This window comes from Uranotaenia lowii, chromosome 1 (genome assembly GCF_029784155.1).
Source record: "Uranotaenia lowii strain MFRU-FL chromosome 1, ASM2978415v1, whole genome shotgun sequence".
NCBI classification, from domain to species: domain Eukaryota; kingdom Metazoa; phylum Arthropoda; class Insecta; order Diptera; family Culicidae; genus Uranotaenia; species Uranotaenia lowii.
This window is the reverse complement of record NC_073691.1, coordinates 171,906,812-171,919,491: the sequence shown is the minus strand read 5'-3', so window position 1 is coordinate 171,919,491 and position 12,680 is coordinate 171,906,812. Positions and strand designations below refer to the sequence as shown.

At 41.6% G+C, this 12,680-nt stretch overlaps 4 protein-coding genes across 5 annotated transcripts; 3 read left to right on the top strand and 1 right to left on the bottom strand.

The window, feature by feature from the left end:
* The first annotated feature begins 6 nt into the window (after positions 1 to 6).
* LOC129752013 (nuclear pore complex protein Nup133) lies at positions 7 to 3,908 on the top strand. Its single transcript, XM_055747829.1, has 5 exons — positions 7 to 127; positions 184 to 871; positions 967 to 2,791; positions 2,860 to 3,398; positions 3,462 to 3,908. The coding sequence occupies exons 2-5, from the start codon at positions 362 to 364 to the stop codon at positions 3,819 to 3,821; spliced, it is 3,234 nt and encodes a 1,077-aa protein (XP_055603804.1). The 5' UTR covers positions 7 to 127; positions 184 to 361; the 3' UTR covers positions 3,822 to 3,908.
* On the top strand, positions 3,832 to 11,309 carry LOC129738148 (abscission/NoCut checkpoint regulator; the record flags this gene model as incomplete). Its single annotated transcript, XM_055729332.1, has 3 exons — positions 3,832 to 3,855; positions 10,268 to 10,401; positions 10,477 to 11,309. Coding segments are annotated over 3 exons (954 nt in total), but the record flags the coding sequence as incomplete, so codon positions are not given.
* On the bottom strand, positions 4,166 to 9,267 carry LOC129752091 (splicing factor, arginine/serine-rich 19-like). Its single transcript, XM_055747912.1, has 6 exons — positions 8,884 to 9,267; positions 6,832 to 7,705; positions 5,573 to 6,410; positions 5,440 to 5,510; positions 5,254 to 5,382; positions 4,166 to 5,171 (listed from the first exon to the last, which is right to left on the bottom strand). Exons 1-6 carry the CDS (start codon positions 9,135 to 9,137, stop codon positions 5,028 to 5,030), a joined length of 2,310 nt encoding a protein of 769 aa, XP_055603887.1. The 5' UTR covers positions 9,138 to 9,267; the 3' UTR covers positions 4,166 to 5,027.
* A 713-nt stretch (positions 11,310 to 12,022) lies between the features above and the next one.
* LOC129751878 (BBSome-interacting protein 1) lies at positions 12,023 to 12,654 on the top strand. Of its 2 annotated transcripts, none has more exons than XM_055747750.1 (2): positions 12,023 to 12,215; positions 12,324 to 12,654. In XM_055747750.1, exon 2 carries the CDS (start codon positions 12,358 to 12,360, stop codon positions 12,652 to 12,654), a length of 297 nt encoding a protein of 98 aa, XP_055603725.1. In that variant the 5' UTR covers positions 12,023 to 12,215; positions 12,324 to 12,357. The 2 variants fall into 2 exon arrangements, with proteins under 2 accessions (XP_055603725.1, XP_055603646.1); XM_055747671.1 differs by having other exon boundaries at positions 12,294 to 12,654.
* Positions 12,655 to 12,680: the final 26 nt, after the last annotated feature.

Here is a 12,680-nt window from a genome sequence, read left to right as displayed (position 1 = left end):
GGCCAACGAAAAACAGTAACCTTTCCCGTTCGCGTCAATCGCTTGGTGGTTCTCTGTTTTCAACTGGCGGCACACGAAAACATTCGGCCGTCCTTCCCAGCGGACCACTGGGCCGGAAAGGGTCCGGGTAAGTCTTTTTAGTTATTTTTATTACGCTCGAAGCTTAATTTGGTTTTATTATAGTCGGTACAGTTTATCAACTCGATCAAACATTTCAACTTTACAAGTGGTGGCCAAGTCGGAATACAATATTCTAGAATGTTATGGTCTACCGCTGCCCATTCAAGTCAGCGAAATCCTAACGTTTGCCGAGCGAAATGCTCCGGTTTCAATCAATTACGGCCAGAACGGATGGGCTTGGATGGTTCATGGTCGGCGACTGCTTATTTGGCAGTACAGAGAAAGCCTTTCGAAAGCAGCGGTATTATCGAATGGAGATGGATTTCCTACTCCTCGTCGAGCAATGGCCAGCCAGTGTAGACAGCTGACGCTCCCTCACTGTGACATCGGGCACAAAGCAACGCTTATTTCGGTGTTCATCACCGAAGGGCACCAGATGGCTTCCTGTTTGGCGGTTTCGCCGGCCGGTGATGTCCGCTACTGGCCATCGATTGCGCACGATGGTTCCTCGATCGACGAATGTAACATACTGGAGGGACAGGAGTTCGAGGAATTAGTTTCGCTGAACAGCGGAAACTACCTGCTGGTGACGACGACCTGCAGTTTGGTACAGTTACAAATTCAGCTCCATTCCGGCCGGCAGGTTATAGTGTCGCGGCATATTAAACCGCCCTCCGGATTCTTCGGAGGGATTGGCAAAAAGTTCGCCTCGATTATCATTGGGATGCACAGCAGTCAGGAACGGGAAAATGTAAGTTAAATCTAGATTCATTCAGGAAGCTTTATTTTGAACAACAAAAACTTAGTTGTGGTTAAACGAAAATACTTATCGCCTTTTTTTGCTAGAAACTGGTGAAAGTCTGTTGCGAAAAAGTATCGCACCACGAGTGGCATCTAACGGTGCTAGCTGACAAATGGATCCAACGATGGGCTCTGAGCTCAGGGAGCAACCAAAACGAACGATTCCTATGCGAAGATGCCGAAATTATGCGGAAGATTCGTGAATTTTTCGTGCACAAATTGTGGGCTGCTGGCAGTCGTGACAGCAATAGTTCCGACATTGAACTGTGGACTCTGGATATGCAAGCAACGGATCGGGGAGTGGTAATTCTGGCAGCCGCCTGTAATCAACAGCGAACGCCACAAGTGCACTACGCCCTTCTAACCTTCGTCTACGAAGGCGACGGAATGGTACTGAAGGAAAGCGCATTCATGAAGTATAAAGGGTTTTACAGCCGTGAGCGTGAAGAGGAATACCTTGGATTCAAGTTTGTGGCCAATCGAGCAACGGCTTACGTTTACAACGACAAAGTTATCTATCCTGTATCGCTAGACCGGGCTACCGGAGTAACTGGTAGTAGCGAAAGTAGCAGCCCATCCGAGGAACTGGAGAAAATAGAGTTCAATATTCAAGACGATCGGATTCTAGCATCCAATTGTTTCCAAAACACTGCAATATTCTTTTCCTTGATTCATGGTTTAGTCGTACTCACCGCTTCAGATTTTGAACCGAACAGCGAAGTGTTCAACTCTTCGGTATCATCGGATGTGTTCAATCCAAATATTTCGGTCAATGATTCAGCTTTTATCTCACAGTCTATTTTTGTCCCAGCAACAACAAATGCAGGTAATTTGGTTTTGTACGACCTGGACCCAGAGGAGATTAGTAACACCGATAAAGACAACGTCAGCCAGTTGAAAGCCGCCTTCATCTACCACATCAAACGGAATTCGTCGGCCTCGAACGAAATCATCAACCAAATTGTGGTTAACTTGGAGCCAAAGTCCATAGATAGTGAGTTAGATGAAGTTGTGTTAAGAATTGCACAAGATTTAGCAGAGGATATACCGGCAGCTGATCCCCGTTGGGAAGCAACCCAAAAATTTGCTCTCGGTTCATCTACATCGATGCAAATTGTGCAGCAACTTCGCGAAAAAAATATTGCCTTGACACAATTTGTTGAATTTTTGAAAGTATCCGGCATCTGGGATCAATTAGGAGCCAGTACTGTAAGCGATGCGATCCGTCCAACGGTACAACTTTTGTCAGATATAGGTGAAAAAATTGTTGCTGCCATTGCGCTCAAATGCTTACACAACAGCCATGCTCGTATCATCGACGAATCAATCGATTTAGTTTTATCAGAAGGTAATCGCTCGCCGCCATCGCCTAATCTTACCAATCAGGATCTGTTCTACGTACAGGTCAATCAAGTTCATGAAATTTTCAAGGTATTATCGGAACTTGTTGAAAACTATGTTAAACAGGAATTCACAACGACACAGATTCAGACGGCTTTAGTTGAGATCAATTCTATAACAATAGCTGTTCTGCAGGAGGTCATGAAATTCCGCGAGTCTAAATCAGAATTGTTTGCTGTAAACAGTGATCTAACCAATCGGTTCGAGAATTTTCCATGGACAGCTTCATCGGGTCGTTACGGAATGAAAGATATTCTATTGCACATGATCGCTAACACATTGAAGTACGGCATCAAGGGTACCGGCGAGCCAGAGTTCAAAATCAAACATTACAAGCACATGACCGAACTGGTTGATTTTGTACTGGATGGACGGAAGCGGTATTTGGAAAGCGTTCAAGATGATGGAAAACGAACAGTTTTGATGCAGCAATACGAATCTCAGAGGAGCGATCTTATTTTTCCACTGGGTAAATTTTACATTCATCATTTGAAAATGCTTAGGTACACTTTTTAAACTTGCTATTTTTTTCCGTAGTTGACGCTGAACAATACGAACTCGCAGCAAAGCTGGCTGAAAAGTATCTCGACTTTCAGATTTTGGTTGTGATTTGTGACAAAACCAACAACCAGTCACGTTTGGACGATTACATTGAACGTTTTAAAGAGCACGACTTTTCACAATTTGCCATAAGCTGGCACATGCGCCAAAATAAGCAAGGTGACATTTTCCAGAGATTCAAAGGGAACAAGGCAGAGCTGGCCAGGTTTTTAACGGATCACCCTTCGCTAGCCTGGATACAGTTAGTATTCAATGGAGAACTGGGACAGGCTGCAGAAGTTCTCTGTTCGTTGGCGCAAAACGAAAAGGAATTGGTGAACCGAAAACGGGTTATGCTTTCACTTTCCAAACTTTGCGCCCTAGCTGCCGAAGGTGACTTTAGCACCCAAATTAGTGAAATAAATTCCGAAGCAAAGCTGTTGGATTTGCAAGAACAGATACCGGAGGAAATTCTCAACATCTACGGCTACGACACCAAGAACGCCAAAGTACTATCACCGGAGGAAATTGTTGATGTAAGTTTATTCGAAAAACATTCCTTGATAAAGTTTATTTACATTTCTTTTTCTCTCTCTCAGTTATACATTGCTGATGAATACACCAAATCTTCCGAGACAGAGTTCCGTAAGGCGCTAGAACTGCTAGATTTCGTCGAGGAACCGATGGAGGTGCGGCACAAAATCTGGTGCGCAGCTATACTCAGAGACAACTGGGAAACGTACAACCGCAACGCGCCGTTGGACACGATGCAAAACATGATGTTTTTCCGGCTGATCGACCTGTGCTACATACTGGATGGGGAGTTGGAAAATTTCCTGCCAGCGGTAGAGAATTTCCTCACTGCACCAGAGCTTGGTGAACTGGTCGAGAGCAAGGCATTCCAGTATTTGATCAAACTGGGATACGAACACATTTACGAGTCATACCGGAAGAAGTAGAAACACTCTCAGAACCCGGGCGCAGCGTAATTCGGTAAGTAAATGTTTTAGGTACTTTTTTTGTAATAAATGTTACGTATTATGAAATGATGGAAGCATCTAAGGTTACCTGGTGAGGTATCACAACCGTGGGAGGATTAGAACATATTAAATGCCCTGCAGGCTCCAGTTGTTTCCTGAAAAAAGTCGTGCATTTTATCTAAAAGTTACATGACTTTTTGAATTTGTGATGATTCTTTTGGAATTATTTTCGAACCAATAATGTGTTTGATACTATTCTTGGGAAAGTAGATATGAAAATCATCTCAAGCGTTCCATATGGGTCCAAATAACAACACGCAAGGTTTTTATTTTTCTATACACTACCAATGCACTTCATGTGCGGTTTTTATTGATTTGACTGGTTAAAATTTTGCACTTGAACAACGTCATCTATTTTGAAGATTCACATCGAAGTTATGTGTAGGAGGGCTATTCTTAATGTTAGCAGTTAATTTACAATCAACTATGTATGTTCTTCTCTAGTTGGGATCATAGTTTAGCGATCCTATTCGGTACTAAACGAATGTGACAACCTCTTAAAAGTATTCACGCAACAACAACATGCGTGATATTGAAAAACTAATAAGTCCTTTATACTTTGATTGCTGTTTGAACAATTAAGACCCGAAAGCAATTCTATCGTAAAAAATAAAGTTCATAAATACAATCCTTTTTTTGTTCTTAGATTCGACTTAATTTTTAAGATATAAATTTACGACGTTTGTCTTGTAATTCCTGACGATCTTCTTGTGTTGCACATTGTAGCCATTTGGCCATTTTTTTTTTTTCTAATCCTCATTGAGATATAATTTTGCCTTTATAAACTTTTTACAATCTTCCTGTCTTACGATCATCTTGAGCGTGTTCAGATGAATGTTAAACGGGTGAAACCAAAAAAATACTTCATTGTTTCAAAATATCTGTACTTTTACCATGTTCGAATCTTTTTATTCGAAAAAAAGAAATTTTCACTGTTTGAAAAGTAGTACTTCTTTATCTTTCGGGAACCACTGCAAGTGCGGAAACCGTGCATTTAAATAAAGCTTAAAATAAAATATAACAACAGTAACGACCAACTGTACAATTCCACGCCGCACGCAGTCACTCGAGTGGGGTAAGGAGAACAGGAAAACCTTAAGGGACGGGCTCCCCACCCTGAAGCAATCACGTGACCGCCGTTGTGGAAGAAACGATTGCGTTTCCACCACTGCCGCTTATTCGCCGCTTAGCGATAGCCTTCTTCACGTAGGCCGTGATCAGATTCTGGATCTTGAGCGGGTTGATTTCGCCGGAACGACTGTGGCAGATCTTAAAGATGAAAATGATAATATATTAAAACATTTGTTCAAGATGCCTGATGGAATTCAATAAATGTGTAAACAATACTCACCTTCGGGACCGACTTCTTCATAATGTCCTTGTACTCGTCTTTGTTGATGCGCTTCTTGTTGAAGTGTGGTTTCAGGAAGTGTTTTACCTCATCGATAATACGATCCTGTCGTTGTAATTTTTGAATAAGCTGCAACCAAACCAAATATCAGTAATGTTAGCATACTTTAGCAAAGTCAACATTTACCTTCTCCTTAATTTGCAAATCAACAGCCGAATTTGGAATGTCGTCCAGCATTTCCATAGTAACTTTATGCGCTGAAATATTAACAAGGTTATAGGGGGAGTAATGTTTGGCTTCAATCATAAAAACCGCTTACGTTTGTACATTTCGTCGACAACTGCAACGGCCTCGTTAGGTCTCCTTAGGTCCCCATAGAGCGTTCGCTTGTCATTGCCGAACACCTTCTTTAAGTTGTGCACCGTGAGGGCAATGGTCTTGGGTTGTGGTTGCCCGTTGCTAGGACCTCCACCATCGGGCGGCGGGTCGAACATGTGGTCGTCGCAATCGCTTGATCGCGGCGAATACGGGGATATATCGCCGTCGTCATTTTCCTCTTCGAAGGACATTGCCGTGATAGCTCCAGCAGGTAATGCTCCAGAAGTTGCAGTGGCCGATGGGCCACCAGATTTTTTCTGTGGCGATGGTCGATGGTGCTTGAGAGGAGATTTGTGATGAGCTGCTCCCCGGGGAGATAACTGATCTATCGGGGTAGAAGGGTGAACATCTAATGCACTGTCTTCGAAATTGTCTCCGGTAGGGCTAACGAGATCAGCCGGAGTTCCGTATAGATCTTTTATGTGCCGCGAATGGTGCTGATGTTGATGGTGATGATGGGCCCGATCGGAGTAACTGACCGTTGATATGCTGCCCATGTTTCGCCCGGACGTGGGCGATCCCGTCGAGGATTTGGTCGGATCGAAAGGATCGTAGGATACTGGAGATTGAGGTGCGGGCTCTGGAGGCGTGTTTGGACCGACCTGCTCGGTAGCAAATTTGGATTTCTTTTTCGCTGCCCCTTCCTCATCACTGAGAACAATAACTTCCTTAGGACTCGAGATGACCTGTTTACCGGGGGATCTTTCGAGATCAATGATCGCCACCGGTTTAATGCTGTCATCTAACTTTCGCTTTTTCTTCTGGCTAGTGGAGGGGAGCTGCAGAAAAAAAAAAATCTCATTAAACATTTTAAATCGAATGTTAACAGTATTTTGATATCGTTCATTTGTCCGATAAACAAATTGATGCATGTTACCACATAAATATTCATATAGTTGGACAATTACTAAAAGATCCTTGCTAGTTTTTGAGTGAAGTTTTATCAAATGTTGCTGTAAAGTACAGTTCTTTTTGATAAGTTATTGAACCCTGTGAACCATTTAAAATAACTGGAATTAATTCTTGATCAACGATTAAATTTCAAAACTCATACCGATCGACTATCTAAATGTATACAATAGATTCATCTTAAAAAAAGTCTTGTTTTTTGTGGAAAGTTCTGGATCGAAATTTATTTTCAAACTGACAAACGATATCTCAACTTAAGATTTTTTTGTTCTTTGAAAACCCTCTACTTACCTCCGCAGATTCGTCCAGGGCCCTTCTCTCCTCCCTGTGACTCGATTTACGTTTTTTTCTGCTCGACTTTTTCTTCTTAGATCTTCTGTAGTTCTTTAGTGCGGCTGCCTCGTCCTGTTCGCCTTCTGCAAAACTAACACTGACCAATATATTTTTCCCAGAGGAAAAAATCTCCTTGGACTGCGCCACGTCGTGCTCCGGTGGACAGATTCGCTCTTCCAGGATTTCCTTCTTGCGTTTCTTCTCCTTCTTTCGTTGCTTCCGTTCTTTATCTTTCTTCTTTTTGTCTTTCTTCCGCTTCTTCCGTTTGATAATTTCTTCAACAATTTCCTCTTCCTCCTCTTCCTCTTCTACTTCTTCTTCATCCTCTTCGATTTCCTCTTCCTCTTCGATTTCTTCCTCTTCCTCGCTAGTAAGTTCATCATAATCGGGGCTAGCATAAGCGTCACTGTCTACAACCTCGGCAAAGAAGCTACTGCCGGAACTGATATCGCTCAGAACCGAGCTCAGACTATGACCGGCTCGCTTGCGGTTTCGCCTTTTTTCGACCGCCGGACTACGGGCTCGGGTGGTTCGCTCCCGCGATTTCCGAGTAACCTGTACCATTTCCTCGTCCAGTGATGGACTGGCAGGCACTAGTTCCATCGGAGGAGACCGCTTCCGATCGTAATCCTGTTGCCGTTGGTACCTATCTCTCTCGTCTACCCGGGGAGGCGATTTGCGCAGGGGCCGGATAGTTTGTCTTTCGTGGCTATGGACTTCGTCAGTCTTACGATACGACGAATGAGGCTGCGATGATTGCTGGTGTTTTGCATCTTGGTCATGATGATGGTGGTGATGGTGCTGTTGAAATCGATGTTGCGGAGATGGGTATCTATGGAAATAAAAGAAAATATTTAAAACAATTTAAACAAACTCCAGGACACTCTGTTGCTGGTGTTGGTTTGAAAAAGCATTAGATCGACTAAGCCATGTTAACAGCTGAGCTGCACTTAAACGAAGAGAAAGAGACGAACCAATCCGAGGCTGAAAGTCACTATAATAAAGAAAGAAAAAAACTTAAACGAAGAGAAGTCCCAAAGAAACCCGACAGTTCAACTCAACGAAGCACAGTACGAGGCATTTGTCCTGTCTGATCCAATGCCAGTAACTGCAGGAATGAGACAAGATGTATATTATCAACTCTACTTTTTCTCATCGTAATGGATGATATATTAACTGGATCGACCGACTCTAGACCGAACCGAGGATTGCAAAGGTCTCAAAGTCAATGTCGAAAAGACCAAGTTGATGGAAATAAACACAGAATACTCTTCCAGATTTGTGAATCGCTAGTTGCGGAATCTCATCCGCGTTGGGTGGCCTGGCAACTGGAAGCCGACATTCGGAAGTGGAAGCGAGCCGTTATGTGCTGCTGCTGCTCATTCAAGCAGTGCCATACACGATTCAAATCGTATTAACAGCGACTGAATTTCCTCGTCATCGCGTTTGTAAAAAAGGCGTTTAATGTAAGGCCCGCTTAAGTGGAGATGGATTGGGCATAGTTGCAAAGAGATGCGTAGGACAATAATAGTTAAGGAATAATGAAAACCGCGCTATGCATAGTTTTAAGACTTTATGGGAAAATTATATCAAGTCATAAACCCTCCATCAACCAACCATGACATTGATTAATATATGTTTAATGACGCCATCTATTAACAAATAGCGGATTTAAGGTTTAATTCTTTTCTTAAGTTAAATTAAATTCTCAATAAGAAAAAGCCTTATGCTATGTTTAGATCTGCTAGACTAATAGAGAATGCTACATAAAACTACTGAGAATTCTCATTCTTCGCAGAAGGCACAAAATAATTTGTTCTGTTAAGACAAGATTAAAACTAAACAACATTCAAAGACCGATGTTTGTAATGCTTTTTACAAACATCGGTTTTTGTTTATAACCAAATCTGATGTTATCCACTGAACCTTCCGCATACCTCATGATAAAGGTTCCAATGAAGATAACTCAAATATGCAATCAAATGAGGCTTTGAAATCATCGGAACTTACCTTGCCGGACGACTATGTTGTCTCGCTGGCGGGGGTCCTGGTCCCAAAGAACTATTCCGATAGTTTCTTTCGTAACCCCCGGAGCGTCGCTGGCCTCTGGTGAAGCGATTTCCACCTGCTCCTCCTCCTCCCCCTCCTCCACGACCTAACCCACCAGGAGGGCCGCTTCCGCGAAAACGACCCCCGTTGGCACCGCCGCGTCCCCCCGAGCCACCGTGATCCGGTCGACCTCGGGACCGTCTTTTGGCACGCATTCCACTAGGTTGGAACCGGAATCGAGCGTTTAAAGACTGTTAAAATTGCAATTTTCACCCGCTAACGAAACCGCACACGGATGTTTTTGTTTTGAAATGGCTGTCGTCGACACGAAAGCGGCGCTTCGTCGCCGTCCATCGGGAAGTTCCCTTTTTTGGCTTTTTCGCCTTTGCGCAGGAGTTGTCAAAATTCATTTAAAACACGCTTCGCTCGGCCCGATCATCATTGGGTGATTTGGAATGATTTCGGATGTCCAACATCTTGGATGTCAAACTTAATTTTGAGTACCAAAAAAGGAGCGTGTCAGTTTTTGACAGTTTCCGCAAAAAAGTAAACAATGATGAATCTTATAAAAATTTCACAAAATTTATGAAAGCAGTCGAATTTGCGAAGTATATTCAAAAGCATTTTTACGATTTAAAAAAATTTATAACTAACATGTCGTGCAACGGTTGCACGAAGCGTTTTGGACTTTTTCTTAAAGAGGTAAATATCTGCCGAGCATCGGAGGCTATGTGATATAACTTAACTTTTTGTATTGCAAACAGAAATCTATCAACATTTTCAATTGTGTCGGATGAGTAATTTGTATCGCGTGAATTGTTTCATAGAAATTTTCTAAGCATCCAGGTTAATTGATTAAGGAATAATAGGTTGGTGCTTCAGCAGGCAACATTCGAGCATTTTCTGTACTAGCTGATATTTAACACATTAAGGACTGCAAAGAAATCTAACCCCTAAAACATCAAAATTTGACATTCTCCCTCAGAAACCACCGGACAGCAATAAAACGAAATATCTCGTATATATCTATAGTTGGTCCGCAATGTGTTGAGATACATGCAATAGTTGCAAGATCCACCTTTAGTTAACACACTGAGTCCACCGTAGGGCCCTTTGAGCATCCTTATATGGTCTTAAGGTGTTCCGTGGCGTTCAACGTATTAAAGGGTATTAAATAAATATTGATAATAGATAATACTTCAAGTGATGCGACTTTAGGCTAATTGAGTCGAGCTTAGTAAGGTTGCGATGAATAATGAATTAAAAACAAAATTAAACATTTTTAAACACTTAAGTAGTTCATGAAGTTATGTAAGTAATAATTGATCAACATGTTTCGTTTCAGAATGGTTGTCCTTCATGTAAATATTCATTTTGCTCTAAATGCCTCAAATATCGAATCAAAATTGATGGAAAATCCCGAGACATTTGTTTGAGATGCTTCGAGTTATCCAAGATTAAGCCTACGGAAACTAAAACGTAATACAGTATATTGAATTGATAAATGCGAAAGAATGGATTTTCATTTTTTTTTAAATTGTATGCTTTTTTCAGAAGTACTCCTATCCTGGATCAAACAAGCTTTCTAGTAAGTAATGAGGTTTTTATCAAACCCATCGTTGAACAAAAACCTGTGAATGACGAGGATGAAGCAATTCGAGCACGATTGCAAGCCCTCAAACAGCAAGAAAATATCAACGATTCAGAACCTTCTACCTCAGTAAAAGCTGAACTACCAGGAAGTTTAACCGACATTGAAAAACGCCTTGCCACATTAAAAGGAATGGAATATAAAGACTATTCTGAAGCAAATAAAATGTTTCTGCTTCAAAAGGATAACAGGAGCGAGGAAGAACAAATACAAGATATTATGAACCAGTATGCTAAAGAACAGGAAATACACGATTCGATTGCTAACTATCGTTTGGTAGCCATTGAGGACATTGAAAAACGACTGGCGGCCTTGAAGGACATTCAACCCGAAAGCCAAGAACAATCTATCAAAAAAGAATCACAAATAGATTTAGAAGAAGAAGATGAAGAAGAGGCTGCTCAGAAAGTTGTTAAAAGATATCTAGAGGAGGCAGAAATAGAAGCCAAAAACAGTCATGAAGGAAACGATAGCGAATTGAACAATATGGACATTCCGACTCCTTTAGATCCCAGTGAGGCACAAGATGAGCTTCCGTGGTGCACGATTTGCAATGAAGATGCTGTGATTCGATGTATGGATTGTGAAGGAGATCTATTCTGCAGAGGTTGTTATAAAGAATTTCACGATAACGATGAAGAGTACCGACAACACAAGACAGAGCCCTACAAAACAAAGGAAGGTGGAAAACAAAGTTAAAAAAATGTAAAAATACAAAATGTTAATATTTTGAAAACTACATCATCTCATTTGGTCCGAAAAAAGTATAGTAAAATTCATTACAGTACAGTAATTTGGTCACAATAAATAGGCTTAAACTGAATTATATGAAAAAATCATCCAACTCCTCGGCAATCGTTCGAAATGTCATTACTATTTTCGACCCTGCGTTTACACGGCTCAGTCAATTGATGTTGAGTCCAATGTTATACCTTTCATCATCTGCCTATCTTGGCCCAACATGACTCAAGCGCTGGGTTGCCAGGTTCCTTGTTTTGTCAATAAAACACAGACTCAACTATTTGGACCACGAATACAGTAATCCTATAAGCAACGGATACAGGTTGCTCTCAGAGCATGCCTAGTTTTAACCTAAGGTTTTAACATAAGGTTTCGTTCAATCGTTTTAATAGAAATTTGTTTCTACTGGTTTGGTTTCTGTCAACTGGTAATTGTTCAATGAGCCAATATATATTTTGGTCGAAACTAGTCAGGTCGTTGTTCAATGAAACAAGTTGAAGCGATCGAATCTATAGTCAAAACCGATCCAGCTCGGCGTGGAGCAAAAATCAGGGCAAAATATGTGTCAGAGCAATAACTGCGACAAAGGGTTAAACGCGTTAAAAGTCTGTTTTACAAGGTTTTACAGAAAAATCAGTGCACGTGGCAACCCAGCCGACAACGTCACTTTTAGAGACTTTTAGTAACTCATGAGAACCTATAGTGCTCAAAAGAAAACCTCAAATAACAGAAGTCTTGTATCATCTCATATTTTTCCATCTGCATGTATTTGCTGAACAAAATTCCAAATTTGCTTTGTAATTTATAAAATTTCTGCGACCATATTATATCGTTTAGGACATTCACAGGACTGTGAGTTCGAGACAAATTTCAGTATTTGTTGATTGGGAGACAATCAAGGGTAAGCAAGGTCTAGATTTTATTTTGAGCACAGGACTTCCATTTTCCACAGAAAAAAATCAATAACGCATAATAAAAGTGGTTCTCGATCTTACGAAATTCGTTCCAGCTTTGATTATTAGTCCAGAAAGCGATGTATCGCAATGTCAATGGTGTCTTCAGAGATTGAGGCAATCATCGACACGACCAAAGTGCACCATCCGAAGCAAGATCGTTCTTCCGGCACATCTGGCCAATCCCAGCAGCAGCCGATTACGCTAATTCTGCCGACTAGTGGAAAGTTATTCTTCGAGAAGAAGCGGGATTTTGAGCTCTGTAAACCTCAGCTTCTACCGCTGAAATCATTCAGCTTGGAGAAGCTGGAAAAGATGCAAAAAGAGGCTCACCGACAGCTACAGGAAACCCGTGCCAGAACCGCCGCAACAGTCGAGAAATTTTAATTCGCCTTAATCTTGTGACCGAAAAA

Coding starts and splice junctions, on each gene's coding strand:
- LOC129751878 (XM_055747750.1), top strand. CDS start 12,358: ATGTCAATGGTGTCTTCAGAGATTGAGGCAATCATCGACACGACCAAA.
- LOC129752013 (XM_055747829.1), top strand. CDS start 362: ATGGTTCATGGTCGGCGACTGCTTATTTGGCAGTACAGAGAAAGCCTT. Junction 872..966: donor GCAGTCAGGAACGGGAAAAT/GTAAGTTAAATC, acceptor TTTTTTTGCTAG/AAACTGGTGAAAGTCTGTTG. Junction 2,792..2,859: donor CGATCTTATTTTTCCACTGG/GTAAATTTTACA, acceptor TTTTTTCCGTAG/TTGACGCTGAACAATACGAA.
- LOC129752091 (XM_055747912.1), bottom strand. CDS start 9,137: ATGCGTGCCAAAAGACGGTCCCGAGGTCGACCGGATCACGGTGGCTCG. Junction 6,411..6,831: donor CCCTGGACGAATCTGCGGAG/GTAAGTAGAGGG, acceptor TTTTTTCTGCAG/CTCCCCTCCACTAGCCAGAA. Junction 5,383..5,439: donor ATTTGCAAATTAAGGAGAAG/GTAAATGTTGAC, acceptor GTTTGGTTGCAG/CTTATTCAAAAATTACAACG.